The sequence below is a fragment of the Neoarius graeffei genome, chromosome 14 (assembly GCF_027579695.1).
Source record: "Neoarius graeffei isolate fNeoGra1 chromosome 14, fNeoGra1.pri, whole genome shotgun sequence".
Taxonomy (NCBI): Eukaryota; Metazoa; Chordata; class Actinopteri; order Siluriformes; family Ariidae; genus Neoarius; species Neoarius graeffei.
In genome coordinates this window covers 38,309,849-38,327,130 of record NC_083582.1, presented here as the reverse complement: position 1 = coordinate 38,327,130, position 17,282 = coordinate 38,309,849, and the positions used below count along the sequence as shown (strand labels likewise).

The 17,282-nt window shown below is 42.0% G+C and overlaps 1 protein-coding gene across 1 annotated transcript; it reads left to right on the top strand.

Annotated features, from left to right (window-relative positions):
• Positions 1-2,661: 2,661 nt before the first annotated feature.
• Positions 2,662-17,174, top strand: LOC132897586 (QRFP-like peptide receptor). Its single transcript, XM_060938835.1, has 3 exons — positions 2,662-3,886; positions 16,362-16,513; positions 16,665-17,174. The coding sequence occupies exons 1-3, from the start codon at positions 2,662-2,664 to the stop codon at positions 17,172-17,174; spliced, it is 1,887 nt and encodes a 628-aa protein (XP_060794818.1).
• The last annotated feature ends 108 nt before the right edge of the window (positions 17,175-17,282 follow it).

Genomic DNA, 17,282 nt, shown 5'->3' with positions numbered 1-17,282 from the left:
TATTGCCGTTATCTTACCCAGCTTCATGAGGTAGTCACCTGAAATGCTTTTCAATTAACCTGTGTGCCTTGTCAAAATGGAATTAGTGGACTAGTTTCTTGCCTTCTTAATGCGTATGAGGTCAAACAGTAAATATTAGATAATAAAAATACAGTAAATAGCCCTATTCCACAACTATAGTAATCCATATTATGTCAAGAACCGATTAACTAAGTAAAGAGAAACGACATCCATCATTACTTTAAGACATGAAGTGTCTTTTAATTAACGCAAATAAAGAAAAACCATTGAATTAGATAGAAAGTGTGTACAAACTTTTGGCTGGTATTGTGTATATATAAAGCCAGAAGTATATTCTGATCAAAATATGCGGCCTATAGATTCATGCTGGATGCATGACAAGAAATTTACAGTCAAACTATTTTTCAACTCGAGACATTTTCTGGGGTCGGCACGGTGGTGGAGTGGTTAGCGCTGTCGCCTCACAGCAAGAAGTTCCTGGGTTCGCGGCCAGCGAGGGCCTTTCTGTGTGGAATTTGTATGTTCTCCCCGTGTCTCTGTGGGTTTCCTCCGGGTGCTCCGGTTTCCTCCACAGTCCAAAGACATGCAGGTTACGTTAACTGGTGACTCTAAATTGACCGTAGGCATGAATGTGAGTGTGAATGGTTGTTTGCGTCTATGTGTCAGCCCTGTGATGACCTGGCGACTTGTCCAGGGTGTACCCCGCCTTTCGCCCGTAGTCAGCTGGGATAGGCTCCAGCTTGCCTGCGACCCTGTAGAAGGATAAAGTGGCTAGAGATAATGAGATGAGATGAGATGAGACATTTTCTGGGGTCGGCACGGTGGTGGAGTGGTTAGCTCTGTCGCCTCACAGCAAGAAGTTCCTGGGTTCGCGGCCGGCGAGGGCCTTGCTGTGTGGAATTTGTATGTTCTCCCCGTGTCTCCGTGGGTTTCCTCTGGGTGCTCCGGTTTCCCCCACAGTCCAAAGACATGCAGGTTACATTAACTGGTGACTCTAAATTGACCGTAGGCATGAATGTGAGTGTGAATGGTTGTTTGCGTCTATGTGTCAGCCCTGTGATGACCTGGCGACTTGTCCAGGGTGTACCTCAGCTCTCGCCCATAGTCAGCTGGGATAGGCTCCAGCTTGCCTGCGACCCTGTAGAACAGGATAAGCGGCTACAGATAATGGATGGATGGATGGACATTTTCTGGGGTCGGCACGGTGGTGTAGTGGTTAGCGCTGTCGCCTCACAGCAAGAAGGTCCTGGGTTCGCGGCCGGCAAGGGCCTTTCTGTGCGGAGTTTGCATGTTCTCCATGGGTTTCCTCTGGGTGCTCCGGTTTCCCCCACAGTCCAAAGACATGCAGGTTAGGTTAACTGGTGACTCTAAATTGAGCGTAGGTGTGAATGTGAGTGTGAATGGTTGTCTGTGTCTATGTGTCAGCCCTGTGATGACCTGGCGACTTGTCCAGGGTGTACCCCGCCTTTCGCCCGTAGTCAGCTGGGATGGGCTCCAGCTTGCCTGCGACCCTGTAGAACAGGATAAGCGGCTACAGATAATGGATGGATGGATGGACATTTTCTGGGGTCGGCACGGTGGTGTAGTGGTTAGCGCTGTCGCCTCACAGCAAGAAGGTCCTGAGTTCGCGGCCGGCAAGGGCCTTTCTGTGCGGAGTTTGCATGTTCTCCATGGGTTTCCTCCGGGTGCTCCGGTTTCCCCCACAGTCCAAAGACATGCAGGTTAGGTTAACTGGTGACTCTAAATTGAGCGTAGGTGTGAATGTGAGTGTGAATGGTTGTCTGTGTCTATGTGTCAGCCCTGTGATGACCTGGCGACTTGTCCAGGGTGTACCCCGCCTTTCACCCGTAGTCAGCTGGGATAGGCTCCAGCTTGCCTGCGACCCTGTAGAACAGGATAAAGCGGCTAATAATAATGCTAATAATTTTATTGTGAAATTGTTTCAGTGCGAGTCGCGTGCCACTCAAATGAGACGAGAAATAATATTTTATTTTAGAATAGGCTTAAAAAAAACAACAAAATGTCCTTTTTTAATTAAATCGGACGGACTTCACAGGGTTAGTTTGAGGAACTTGTACTCCTCCTCCTCATCATCATGATGATCATCATAACGCTTGACGTGTCCAGATGTGCAGCATTCGAGCTTACACAGTACCGGAGGGTTTGCCAGCGCGTGCGCATGCCTCCTGTCCGCGTGCGCCAACTTTTCACACCTTCCTGACAGTGTGAACGCGCACCTGTTTCTTCTCCGGATCCAAAGCCTTTATTCCCACTGCAGGCAGATATTCCGGCTGAGGATGTGTGGACTAACCAACTTTTGGAGCATCATCAGTAAAGACGCGAGACGCTGTGATGCCTTTATGTTTTTTTTTTTGTTGTTGTTTGTTTGTTTGTTTTTCCCCCAGCTGTTTTCCCCGACCAGCACACTGGTGCAGCTGGAGCTCCGGATGATGTTCATGGACGGTACCTTACAATCATTCATTACTAATCACGTGCTTGTGTTGTAAACAATAATGAAAGGATATGTATCTTTTTGAGTTTGCCTGAGTAAGTCGCCCTGATCTCCTGCATGCTTCTGGCTTACTGACGCAAGAGGATTTCTCGTGAGGAGACAATGAGCAGATCAGAACAAAAATAAACATGAATTTTTCAAGCATTTATGCCAAATTTGGACACCTTTTGCCCGCCAACTTTTCTTTCCTGAGTCAGGACCATAATGGGAGTATCGTTCATAATACAGTGCCCTTTGCTGCAGACTTTCTTTTTGCAGGACACGAACCTGGCACGATTGTCCTGATGGTCATGTATTTGGTGTCCTTTCTGACAGGATTTGTGGGGAATATTATGGCACTCTTGGTCCTGAGTCGAAGAAGGAACAGACTAGCTGGTGCCTCCACTACCAGAAAGCTGCTCATAAACTTGGCGGTGTGTGACATGATGGTGGTGTGTGTGTGCATGCCTGTGAACTTGGGACACCAGGTGTACAATGCTTGGGTGTTTGGGGACCTGTTGTGTCGCACCGTGCCATTCGTTCAGGCAGTGTCTGTGTCTGCAAGTGTCTTGAGCCTGGCTGTCATAAGCTTGAACCGATACTACAATGTTCACAGCCCACTACGTGCACGATCCTTCTTCACTGGTAGGAAGATTGGGGCGATGATAGCCATGGTGTGGATGGTATCGTCCGGCCTGTGTGCTCCGTTGGTCTTTATGAACGAAACCAAGATGCTTTCCTTGACAATGGATGGCTCACACGTGATAACGGTATGTGTCGAGACATGGTCTAAAGCACGACTGCGCCTAGGCTACAACTTTATACTTTTCTGCTCCCTATATGGCTTTCCAGTCCTTTTCAACCTCATCATATGTTTTCTCACTACCTGGAAACTTTGGAGCGCAGATGACCAGTTTTGTGAAGCTGCCATGTCAAGTTCAATCCGGTCAGCAGCACGGCTGAAATTGCGCAAGAAAATAGCCAAAATGGTGCTAGCCCTGGTGGTGCTTTTTACTCTATCCTGGCTTCCTCTCTATGTAGTGGATATCTGGATCGACTTCAACATGCCAGGCTCTCTGGACAGAGAAGTTCTGGGCCACGTTGAGCACAGTTGGGTGTTGCAAAGCCGACCTTTTGCACAGTGGCTTGGCCTCACCAACTCAGCACTCAACCCGCTTTGCTACTGCTTTGTGGGTGACCTGTACAGGTCTGCAAAAAGGTTCAGGAAGAGCTATCGAGAGAAAATGGCCTCTGTTTTTAATTCGTCTCAGAGACCATCATCCTCCATGAAATCTACCCTCAAACTTAAGTCTGGGGCATCATCCACAAAATGCAGCACTGGAAAGCAGAGATGGACAGGCTGCTCCATTTTCAGTAACAGATTAAACAGAAGCCAAAGCATGTCTGCCATACGTGTGTGTGAGACTGCATTTGGTTGATGGATATACACATGAAGGTTGGAAACTTCAAGAATAAATGTTGTTTCCTCAGGACAATGGTGCAACACAGTGGCACAGTACACAGTGCAAATTCACGACAGTGTAAGACAAGTATAAACATCCATCCATCCATCCATTAGCTATACTGTTTATCTTTCAAGTTTGCAGGGGAAGCTGGAGCCAATCCCAGCTGACTTCGGGTGAGAGGTGCAGTACACCCTGGGCAGGACCTCAAACTATTGCAGGGCTAACACAGAAATGAACAACCATTCACACTCACACTTGTGGGCAATTTGGAGTAACCAGTTAACCTAATCCACATGTTTTTGGACTATGGGAGGAAACCGGAGCACCCAGAGGAAACCCACGCAGGCACAAGGAGAACATGCAAACTTAGTACAGAAAGGCCCCAATCAGCTGTGAGGCTCGAATGCAGAACTTTCTTGCTGTGAGGTGACAGTGCTAACCACTGCACCACTATGCCACCCCAAGTACACAAAATACAATAAATATACAGGACAATAAACACACAAGATGGTGCATGTGAACTAAAAAGGACAACAAAATAGAATGAAAAAAGAACAAAAGAAGAATTTTTTTTGTGATGAATGTATTTTGCTTTAACCTTGGGTAAGGACCTTAACTCTGTCTGCTAAACCTATCCACATACGGTATGTAATATAAAAAATATATAAAAAGAAAACTTGTGTAACCTTATGTGAGTGGTGAAAGAGATATAACTGTTTACCTAAATGGATGTAAATTGCTACTGAGTGGTGTAACATAGCAGCTTTTCAGTCCTTCGGTTGTTTTCTCATCTTTATGTAATTAATCTAGCTTGAATAGAGTTGCTAATAGGTTGTTTACGGAGTATTGATCTAAATTCATATTGGCTACTGGTAATTGTCTATGAGTGTTCAATAAAATTCATTAGTGTACAGAAAACAAGATTATATTGTACAAAGCAAAAATAATTCTCTGTATATTTTCCAATTATAAATCACACAGAAGAGAAAAACTTCAAAACTGCACACAAGACATCTGCATTTAGCATTATCTTGAGCATTGGGGTAGAAGTAATTGTATTTTAAATTGAAATACTTTGTATAAGCCAAGGAGATATTCATCATTTCAGGTGCGCATGACTATAAAATAATGAAGACCATCAGATGTATGAATGGTCTACAGCACAGTGGCTCCAGCTTCCGTATAATACCAGCTCCTAAGAAAGAATGAAAGAAATCATATTGAATGCCTTCAATTATACATTCTAAAGCATACATCACTGAGGATGCTGTCTTCTTCAAAATTGTCTTAAGATGGAATGCCATTGACTTTCTATACATCTTCCCTGCCATATTGTTTAGTTTATACACTCACCAGCCACTTTATTAGGTACACCCATCCACCTGCTGTTTTATGCAGTTATCATGTCATACATCTCCATTCTGTGAACCTTTATTGCACATTCCAGCTCACACTGTACAGCTTGGTTATTGACTTAGCCAACTACACATATTCTCTTCCTTTCGTGCACTCTTATCATGTCTCTTCTCCAACTTCATCATCATCATCATCATCATGTGACCTATTTTTGCACACTCCGAACATACTGTACAGCTTGGACTCCAACAACTCATGCACATAACCCTTAAATGTGTCCACTTTCAAATTTGTATATTTCAGATTCTTCTGTTTCTTATTCTATGTATATAGCTACCTTTTGTCTTTGCTAAATTCTTCTATCTTAACTGTTCAAGCACCAATCACCAAAGCAAATTCCTTGTATGTGAGAACGTATTTGGCAATAAACTTGATTCTGATTCTAATCAGACGATCCCTTGACAGCAGCACAATGCATCAAATCATGCAGATACAAATCAAGCGCTTCAGTTAATGTTCACTTCAAACATCAGAATAGGAAAAATTGTGATCTCAAAGTGTGACTTTCTTTCACTGTGACATGGGTGTTGGTTTGAGCCAGATGGACTGGTGTGAGTAGTTCAGAAACTGCTGATCTCTTGGGGTTTTCACACACAACAGTCTCTAGAGTTTACACAGAATGGTGCAGAAAACAAAAAACACTGAGTGAGCGACAGTTCTGTAGATGGAAACAAATGCCTTGTTGATAAGAGAGGTCAGAGGAAACTGGCCAGATTGGTTCGAGCTGCCAGGAAGGATATAGTAACTCATAGCAACTCTTTACAACCATGGTGAGCAGAAAAGCATCTCAGCATGCAACAGCAAAAGACCACATTGGGTTCCACTCCTGCCAGCCAAGAACAGGAATCTTAAAATCAAGAACAAGTTCATATTAAAGTGGGTATCTACTAAAATAGCAATGGATATTTTTCATCTCTACAAAAGGAATTGCTCTTGACTGGCCTTTCCAGATTACACATACTGAGGTGGTAATGCTGTGTGTGCAGTAAGTCAATGTTCACTGCTCTAACATTATTTTATATTAACAAACCATGAACTACAGACTTAATAAACCATAAATAATGTTTAAAAAGAAACTAACATTTGAATAACTAATATTTTTTAAATGTTAACCAAATACATCTTTGTTGTCATTTCAAATATTTATGCTTAATACATTTTTACAAAATTATTTTAATTTTTTAAGAAAAATATTGAATGTTCCTAAATGTAAACAAACAAACAAGCAAAAAACGCTATAACGCTTCAGTTCTGAATTTTGCTACATCATAACTGTTCATCAAGATTCACTTAATGAATTATATTGTTCACAGGATTATATTGATCATTGTGAGCTTCAGTTTTCTCACTGAAGAGATGAACATTGGTTAATGCAAGCGTTAACTATGTGGTTTATTTGTTTTACTATTTCAAAACCAATTAAAATGTTACTTTTTTAGTACTTATAGTTTGTTAATGCTGAAGTTCAGTCTTTGTGCATGTTCGACAGTGCATTAAATATGCATTAACAAATGTGTTACAGTTGAGGGAATGATTGAAGTAAAAAAACAAACAAACAAAAAAAAACCCCCAGATGAAATTGGCTAGAGTCAGAGAATAACAATAAAAAAAAAACAGTGAGTTACTTGAGGCAGTCATTCATCAGAAAGGATTTGCAACCAAGCAGTAAACAATGGTGTTACATTGCTTAATTACAAGTGCTTACTTACATTATGCTTAATTTTTATACCCTTGCCCTCATATGCCTCTTTTATTCCAGTGTCCATATCATCTTGTTAACTATTATTGCAAAAGCTACAAACCTGCCAACCCATGCAAACCAACTAAATCAATAAAACCTATTCATCCCTCAAAGGGTAAATTCTAAATAGGACACTGAATAATCATGTCACATAATAAAATCTGTAGTTTTGTGTGCAGAAAAAATAATTTTTGGTTGAAATTCAGATCTCAATCAAATGGTTTTGATTACACTATGGGCAGTCATTGTGAAGTTGGGATAATAAACCCTAGGTTCACTCGCATATATGGAGTGAAATGGTCAGAAAACCTGACGTCAGCTGGCAGAGGAGAAAGTGGTGAAGATGGGGATTAACGGTGCTGCCGAGGACACGTCAGTCGTGATATGTGGTTTAATGCTGCTGCCCACCAATTCCTCAGTGGCAGAAATGTGAGTCGCTCAGTACAAATAAATCTCCCACTGTTGCACATCATCACCACTTTTCTCTCCCCTCCATCTCTGTCAAACCTGCAATTAAGAAAGTGTGTCTGACTGCTCTAAAGCATGGAAAATTACAGACCATGAGTAAATTAGGAGGCAGAAATAAAAGGTAAAAGGTTACCAGAACCATGTGGACGCACAATGTTGATTCATTGTCTCTGTTCTCTGTCTCTGTGACTATTTATCTGTCGGTGTCACCAGTGATCTATGAGTAAGAGGTACTGTACCATTTCTTGAAAGTGACAGGGAAATTAAACCGAAGAGGGAATGTTTAAGATAAAGTAAAATCTTTAAAACAGAGAGAAAATGTAACTGGATAAAAGGCAGGCGTTCTTGCTATACTATGAGTTCTTACCATTTGTTAGTCTAAAAATGAAATGTGTCATAAATGTAATATTTGGTGCTCAAAATTTTCAATTCGCTGTTTTTATACTTTTACTACATTTTCATATGGGTAATTCTACTTTAAGCAACAAAAGCACTGATGGTTTCGGGCAATGTGGACATTTCTTATGTCATCCTGTGAGTAACAAACCAAGATTATTATGGGACGTAGATATGTCACACAAACAGAAGCATGATGTCAGAAGATGTACGGTATTAGGTCACAGTGAAGGAAAGAAAATTACTGAGTAGCTGCTCATCAACTAAAGCAAGTAATTTTCCTTCCTTCACTGTGACCTAAGAACTCTTCTGACATCATGCTTCTGTTTGTGTGACACATCTACGTCCCATAATAATCTTGGTTCGTTACTCACAAGATGACATAAGAAATGTCCACTTTGTCCACATTGTAAAGCAAATGTGTTTTAGGCAACACTACACTTAGTCCAATGGCAGATGGGACGAACCAGAAAAATTGTTTAGTGATCAACAGTACAACGACTTGCATTTATCTGAATGGTACATTCAGAATGCACAGTGGTGCTTGAAAGTTTGTGAACCCTTTAGAATTTTCTATATTTCTGCATAAATATAGCCTAAGACATCATCAGATTTTCACACAAGTCCTAAAAGTAGATAACGAGAACCCAGTTAAACAAATGGGACAAAAAATTGTACTTGGTCATTTATTTATTGAGGAAAATTATCCAATATTACATATCTGTGAGTGGCAAAAGTATGTGAACCTCTAGGATTAGCAGTTAATTTGAAGGTGAAATTAGAGTCAGGTGTTTTCAATCAATGGGATGACAATCAGGTGTGAGTGGGCGCCCTGTTTTATTTAAAGAACAGGGATCTATCAAAGTTTGATCTTCACAACACATGTTTTTTGGAAGTGTATCATGGCACGAACAAAGGAGATTTCTGAGGACCTCAGAAAAAGCGTTGTTGATGCTCATCAGGCTGGAAAAAGTTACAAAACCATCTCTAAAGAGTTTGAACTCCACCAATCCACAGTCAGACAGATTGTGTACAAATGGAGGAAATTCAAGACCATTGCTACCCTCCCCAGGAGTGGTCGACCAACAAAGATCACTCCAAGAGCAAGGCATGTAATAGTCGGCAAGGTCACAAAGGACCCCATGGTAATGTCTAATGGCCCTTTTCCACTACCCTTTTTCAGCTCGCTTCAGCTCGCTTCAGCTCACTTCAGCCCGACACGGCTCGCGTTTCGACTACCAAAAACCAGCACGACTCAGCTCGTTTCAGCCCTGCTTAGCCCCTAAAACTCGCACCGTTTTGGAGTGGGGCTGAAGCGAGCCAAACCGTGCCGACTGAGGCTGGGGGCGTGAGCAGACACTCCCCTGTGCACTGATTGGTGAGGAGGCGTGTCCTCACATGCCCACACACGCCCCGCGAGCGCGCTGGGATCTGTAAACACCGCAAACCCGGAAGAAGAAGAATTACGAATTACGAGAATTTCTGAAGCCTTATGCGCCTCGCCTCATCTATACGCTCTTGCCAGTATCTGTGACAACAAGCCACAGCACCAAGACCAGCAACACTAACGACTCCATGTCCTCCATGTTTATTGTTTACTATTCGGGTCGTGAGACTACCGCTGAAAAGCTCACTGAATCAGTGACATACAGAGCATCGTGGACGAGTTCGCGGAGCGCAAGGCTCGTCGTATGCCCTTCAAATAATGCGCGCAGTAGGCTACTGATGTTTTATTATGAGCCATGTACAGTATGTCGCCTAATGTTTTTTTGTTTCTGAGTTACATGTTCGTTTGAAGGACTTAATGTACAAAATAACATAGTTGCACCCCGTAGTGTTGAAATTGGTAAACACAGTGCATTCAGTGAGGTTTGCACCGCCCTCCTTTTATTTCTGACTCTTCCTGTCACCTTTGCAACCTCTGAGCGCTCATTCGTATGCCCTTCAAATAATGTGCGCAGTATAGGCTATTGATGTTTTATTATGAGCCATGTACAGTATCCTAATGCTTTTTGTTTCTGAGTTACATGTTCGTTTGAAGGACTTGATGTACTAAATAACATAGTTGCACCCGGTAGTGTTGAAATTGGTAAACACCGCAGTTGCGGACATTTTGTAGCCTAAAATGATGTTATGATAAGCTTTAATAAAGGGCCCGGTCATTTGCCCCGCCCCCGGCCCGGCTCTGACTTATTCCGCCACTGTCACTGATGTCACTGTTTGCGCTGCTTAACGACATCACCTGACGTCCACCCACTTTCGCTAACTCCACCCAATGTGTCCACCCACTTCCAGCCAGCACGGTTCAGCGCGGTTGTAGTCGAAATGCAACTCCAACAGCCCCGCTCAGCTCGACTCAGCTCGACTCGGCACGGCACGGCTCAGCCGCGTTTGTAGTGGAAAAGTGGCATAAGCAACTGAAGGTCTCTCTCACCTTGGCTAATGTTAATGTTCATGAGTCCACCATCAGGAGAATACTGAACAACAACAGTGTGCATGGCAGGGTTGCAAGGAGAAAGCCACTGCTCTCCAAAAAGAACATTGCTGCTCATCTGCAGTTTGCTAAAGATCACGTGGACAAGCCAGAAGGCTATTGGAAAAATATTTTGTGGACGGATGAGACCAAAATAGAACTTTTTGGTTTAAATGAGAAACATTATGTTTGGAGAAAGGAAAACACTGCATTCCAGCATAAGAACCTTATCCCATCTGTGAAACATGGTGGTGGTAGTATCATGGTTTGGGCCTGTTTTGCTGCATCTGGGCCAGGACGGCTTGCCATCATTGATGGAACAATGAATTCTGAATTATACCAGCGAATTCTAAAGGAAAATGTCAGGACATCTGTCCATGAACTGAATCTCAAGAGAAGGTGGGTCATGCAGCAAGACAACGACCCTAAGCACACAAGTCGTTCTACCAAAGAATGGTTAAAGAAGAATAAAGTTAATGTTTTGGAATAGCCAAGTCAAAGTCCTGACCTTAATCCAATCGAAATGTTGTAGAAGGACCTGAAGCGAGCAGTTCATGTGAGGAAACCCACCAACATCCCAGAGTTGAAGCTGTTCCGTACGGAGGAATGGACTAAAATTCCTCCAAGTCGGTGTGCAGGACTGATCAACAGTTACCGGAAATGTTTAGTTGCAGTTATTGCTGCACAAGGGGGTCACACCAGCTACTGAAAGCAAAGGTTCACATACTTTTGCCACTCACAGATATGTAATATTGGATAATTTTCCTCAATAAATAAATGGCCAAGTATAATATTTTTTTTATCTCATTTGTTTAACTGGGTTCTCTTTATCTACTTTTAGGACTTGTGTGAAAGTCTGATGATGTTTTAGGTCATATTTATGCAGAAATATCGAAAATTCTAAAGGTTCACAAACTTTCAAGCACCACTGTACCATTTTATCTGTGGAACATAATGTCATCAGCATGTATACTTCGCCAGTGGATGGAGCTTCACCTTGCAACAAGGCAATAAACATTTGAAGACAGCAGCCAAGGAGTTTTTCAAAGCTACAAAGTGAAATTGTCTTTGACTGACCCAGTTACTTACATAAACCGACTGCCACTGAGCTGCATTTTTCTTGCTGAAAGATTGCAGACAGGGTAAAAGCCTACAGCAGCAGGAGAAAGTGGGAACTGAAAGGCATTTTATTTCATAACATTCAATTGTTTGGTTTCTTTTGGTAAAATGCTGGACTCCAAAAACTGTTTCTGTCCAAGTGCTTCCAGACTACACTGTACATTTATTCCCTTCTTATGTTATCCTCTGCATTCAGTGCCAAGGTTTTCCAATCACTATAAAATGAGTGTGGTTTAAAACAGTTTAAATCAATTTAATATTTTTAATAAAAACCAAATAAGGATATAAATCTATTTTAAAAAGGGTTGCTTGGGATACAAGCCAGTGAGCCAGCGTGCTATGTAGAGCTCAGCAATGACATTATGTATAAATAAACTTAAGCTCGATAATATTACATGCCATCAAATGTCACCATGCCATTAAATGTCATCATATGTAATATATATTATTTATTCAGTCCTTTCCTATAGCTTTGTGATTGAAATGAGCTGCACTCCGTGAGATTATAAAATATAAAATTTAAGCCATTTTGCAAAGTTTCCCTTTAGTGTATACACTTTTTTGTGAGACATCAAAATAAATTCTATGACTAAATATCATGCCTTTAAAGGGGTACTGACATGACATTTAGGATATTTAGTGTTCAATGTAATACCTTGTAATTCAGTAATTATCAGTGACAGTAAAGAGATCGACCCTATTACAGGATACGCTGAAAATGAAAATGATCACATTTTCGCTGAAATGTAACACTTTCCAATTTCAGCATTCAGTTTAAAGGTAGACGTATTCGGTAGAACTATGCATTTCTTAAAACTGAAATATGATTTTTAAAGGAAGCTCTCTTAATATTATCTTTAATAATTATTTTAACATCAGTCATGTTTAACATTGTATTTAAATGCACTTTTTTTCTTGTGCCCTGTTTTTGCAGACACTTTTACTGTTTTTTATCTTTTGCCCTTGAACATTCAGTTTCCTTTTGGTGTTCTTATTAATTTTACACACTTTTATTCTTCTCACCCTGATTTACTAGGATTATACTAGATCCAGTGCATGGATCAAAAGCCCTTTCTGTATTCTCATTATACTTCTCAGTGCGTAATCATCATACTTAATCAATGATTACAAGAATTTCCAATTACAGCCAAGTGTATTTCGCCTTCTCTTGACTCATGAGGTCCCATCAGCACAACAGATGACTTCCTGTTTGCTGCTTTTACTTGTACATATACATGGGAGTGGACAAAATAACAGAAGCCTGTTACTTTTATATATACAGGCATCACACACTCCTATTTCACAGCCTCAGGAGCAAAATAATAGTCTATTGTAGTGGAAATTCACCTGTAAAATAAATCATGAACAACATTTGAATATGGTGGAGTAAATATTGTATTCAATCGCAGGCCGGTGGAGACACCATTACCTGACCAACAGTATCTTACCTCAGAGTGCTATGAGGGTTGAGACAGAAAATTGGAGTATACTATACTGTACATGGTTACATTCATGAATTATTAATTTCATTACTAGGCCTATTTTTATTAATTTAGAGAAAGACAAAGAAATCAACATCCTATTTGGATGACAGAATGCACTGATTATCATATTTTAACATAATGCCACCTCCTAACTTCCTTACCATCGTCTACCTTCCATCATGTATACTCATCTTATCTTAACCACTTATTCTTGGTATATGTTCTCATGGTCGTCTGTCTGGGCTGAATCAACTCTCTGAACTGTCTGTGCTTAATTCCATTGTCAGTAAACCTTCCAAAAACACACAAACTACTAACATAGACACTCAGAACTACAAGCCCCAAGATCCACAGCACCCTCTGTCACCAGAGTATTAATCACAGCTGACACTCATCTCCTTAATTAGCTTTTCTCCTACTTAAGCCACTCTCAAACACCACTGCCATGTGAAGTATTGTTCTGTTTCATCCAGTCCATACCAAGCCTTGCTATTCTCTAGCTGCCTCTCGATTTTCGGACCTTTGCTAGCCTTATTTCGTTTATGCTCTTTGTCTCATCTATTCTACGTTGTTTGCCGATTGCCCGACCCTCGCTTGTTCCCTGACCTCACTTCTAGTCTATCATTTTGGCATCGTCGACAGTCTGCTTCCCCACTCTCGTCTACATTTACAACCGTAAGTGCCTGCATTCTGATAGGATACTTTGCCACCATGGATGTAGTGGAAGAGGCATAGCAGACTGCTTTGAACGCTCAGGGACGCTTATTGGGAGAACATCAACAGATGCTAGTGGATCTCAAGACCCGTATAACGCAACTAGCAACCGTGATGTTGCAGGCCCTCCTACTACACCCTGAACCTCTTCCCAGCCCCGCGCTACAACTTCCTGCACCCGAGAAGTTTGCCAGAAATGCTCTTGACTGTAAGGGTTTCTTGCTTCAATGCTCCATATATTTCGCTACCATGCCAAACCTCTCTGATAAACATAAGATCGCCAAATTCCTTTCTTTTCTCACTGGCAAAGCACTACGCTGGGCAAGTGCAGTGTGGAACAAGAACCAAGAGCAAGCCACTTCTTATGAACAATTTCTCTCTATGTTTAAGAGAGTTTTCAACCATGAACCAGAGGGTATCGAAATTGGTGAAAGTCTGCCCTCCATTTCACAAGGTCCCCGAAGCATGGCAGAATATGCTCTTGACTTCAGAACACTAGCAGCAGCCAGTGGATGGAACAAACCTGCTTTGAAACCCATCTTTCGCCAATGTCTACAACCCTGATTCCAAAAAAGTTGGGACAATTAAGTACAAATTGTAAATAAAAACGGAATGCAATGATGAGGAAGTTTCAAAATTCCATATTTTATTCAGAATAGAACATAGATGACATATCAAATGTTTAAACTGAGAAAATGTATCATTTAAAGAGAGAAATTAGATGATTTTTAAATTTCATGACAACAACACATCTCAAAGTTGGGACAAGGCCATGTTTACCACTGTGAGACATCCCCTTTTCTCTTTACAACAGTCTGTAAACATCTGGGGACTGAGGAGACAAGTTGCTCAAGTTTAGGGATAGGAATGTTAACCCATTCTTGTCTAATGTAGGATTCTAGGTGCTCAACTGTCTTGGGTCTTTTTTGTCGTATCTTCCGTTTTATGATGCGCCAAATGTTTTCTATGGGTGAAAGATCTGGACTGCAGGCTGGCCAGTTCAGTACCCTGACCCTTCTTCTACACAGCCACGATGCTGTAATTGATGCAGTATGTGGTTTGGCATTGTCATGTTGGAAAATGCAAGGTCTTCCCTGAAAGAGACGTCGGCTGGATGGGAGCATATGTTGCTCTAGAACCTGGATATACCTTTCAGCATTGATGGTGTCTTTCCAAATGTGTAAGCTGCCCATGCCACATGCACTAATGCAACCCCATACCATCAGAGATGCAGGCTTCTGAACTGAGCGCTGATAACAACTTGGGTTGTCCTTCTCCTCTTTAGTCCGAATGACACGGCGTCCCTGATTTCCATAAAGAACTTCAAATTTTGATTCGTCTGACCACAGAACAGTTTTCCACTTTGTCACAGTCCATTTTAAATGAGCCTTGGCCCAGAGAAGACGTCTGCGCTTCTGGATCATGTTTAGATACGGCTTCTTCTTTGAACTATAGAGTTTTAGCTGGCAACAGCGGATGGCACGGTGAATTGTGTTCACAGATAATGTTCTCTGGAAATATTCCTGAGCCCATTTTGTGATTTCCAATACAGAAGCATGCCTGTATGTGATGCAGTGCCGTCTAAGGGCCCAAAGATCACGGGCACCCAGTATGGTTTTCCGGCCTTGACCCTTATGCACAGAGATTCTTCCAGATTCTCTGAATCTTTTGATGATATTATGCACTGTAGATGATGATATGTTCAAACTCTTTGCAATTTTACACTGTCAAACTCCTTTCTGATATTGCTTCACGATTTGTCGGCGCAGAATTAGGGGGATTGGTGATCCTCTTCCCATCTTTACTTTTGAGAGCCGCTGCCACTCCAAGATGCTCTTTTTATACCCAGTCATGTTAATGACCTATTGCCAATTGACCTAATGAGTTGCAATTTGGTCCTCCAGCTGTTCCTTTTTTGTACCTTTAACTTTTCCAGCCTCTTATTGCCCCTGTCCCAACTTTTTTGAGATGTGTTGCTGTCATGAAATTTCAAATGAGCCAATATTTGGCATGAAATTTCAAAATGTCTCACTTTCGACATTTGATATGTTGTCTATGTTCTATTGTGAATACAATATCAGTTTTTGAGATTTGTAAATGATTACATTCCGTTTTTATTTACAATTTGTACTTTGTCCCAACTTTTTTGGAATTGGGGTTGTACGTCCCGCAATTCTTAGTGAATTAGCTTGCTGGGGTGAACAACTCACACTGGACTTTCTTATTGATTTAGCCATTCGACTCGATCATCTGTTGGCACACCATCCCTCCATTCAGGAGAGCGCTAAGCATATCACAACTTCTGAGGACGGTTCACCGATGGAGGTCTCATGCACCCGGCTGTCTCGCTCTGAGTGTGAGAGAAGGAGAAGGGAGGGTTTGTGCTTCTACTGCGGGAGCTCCGAGCATCAGCTCAACCACTGTCCCATTTGTCCGTCCTGTACAACTCCAGCATAAGGTTCTACATGCACTGTGAGTCTGGTGAGAAAATTTAACTCCAAGTCTTTTAAAGTGCCAGTGTTACTGAAGCTGACCGACTCCACACATGTCCTGTGTGCTTTTATTGATTCAGGGGTGGAAGGGAACTTCATCAGCTGCTCTATCATGCAGAAATTTAACCTGCCCACAGTCCCCCTGCAGAGCACATTCAGCATTAGGACCATTGATGGAGGACCAATAGGAGATGGCTTCGTCACTTCACAGAATATGCTGCTCCACATCCAAGTGGGCATTCTGCATTCTGAACACATCTCGCTCTGTCACTAATACTGTAAGTCACAATCTTATTCTCGGCTATCCATGGTTGCAGCTTCACGATCCCTTGATTTCATGGTAGAACAAGGAAATTCTCCAGTGGTCTCCAACTTGTTTTCAGAACTGTATCTCTCATCTCCAAGTCAATCTTTCATCCACTACTGTGGAGAGTCCTCAACCTGACTCCCTGGATGGTGTCTTGGAGTGTTACATGGACCTGCAGGAGGTCTTTAGCAAGGGAAAGGCATGCGGGCTACCACCACATTGGCCCTATGGCTGCACTATTGACCTACTGCCCGGCATGTCACCACCATGGGGGTGTATCTACCCCCTGTCCCAGAAGGAACACACCGCCATGGAGGAGTACATCCAAAAAGCCCTTAAGCAAGGATACAGCCGCCCGTCCAGATCTCCCACTTCTGCAGTCTTCTTTTTCATGGAGAAACGAAACAGCAGACTCCGACCATGTATTGATTATAGAGGTTTGAACCAGGTATCGGTAAAATACCCTTACCCTCTTCCACTAGTTCCTGCAGCACTAGAACAACTTAGATCAGCTACGATCTTTTCCAAGTTGGATCTCTGCAGTACATACAACTTGATCAGGGTCAAAAAGGTGATGAATGGATGACCGCCTTTAGCACGACTGCCGGCCATTTTGAGTACCAGGTGATGCTGTATGGTCTTTCTTTGGTGCCTAGCATGTTCCAGTGCTTCATCAACGACGTACTATGGGACA

Coding starts and splice junctions, on each gene's coding strand:
- LOC132897586 (XM_060938835.1), top strand. CDS start 2,662: ATGAATTTTTCAAGCATTTATGCCAAATTTGGACACCTTTTGCCCGCC. Junction 3,887..16,361: donor GACAGGCTGCTCCATTTTCA/GTAACAGATTAA, acceptor TTATTGATTCAG/GGGTGGAAGGGAACTTCATC. Junction 16,514..16,664: donor ATATGCTGCTCCACATCCAA/GTGGGCATTCTG, acceptor ACTTGTTTTCAG/AACTGTATCTCTCATCTCCA.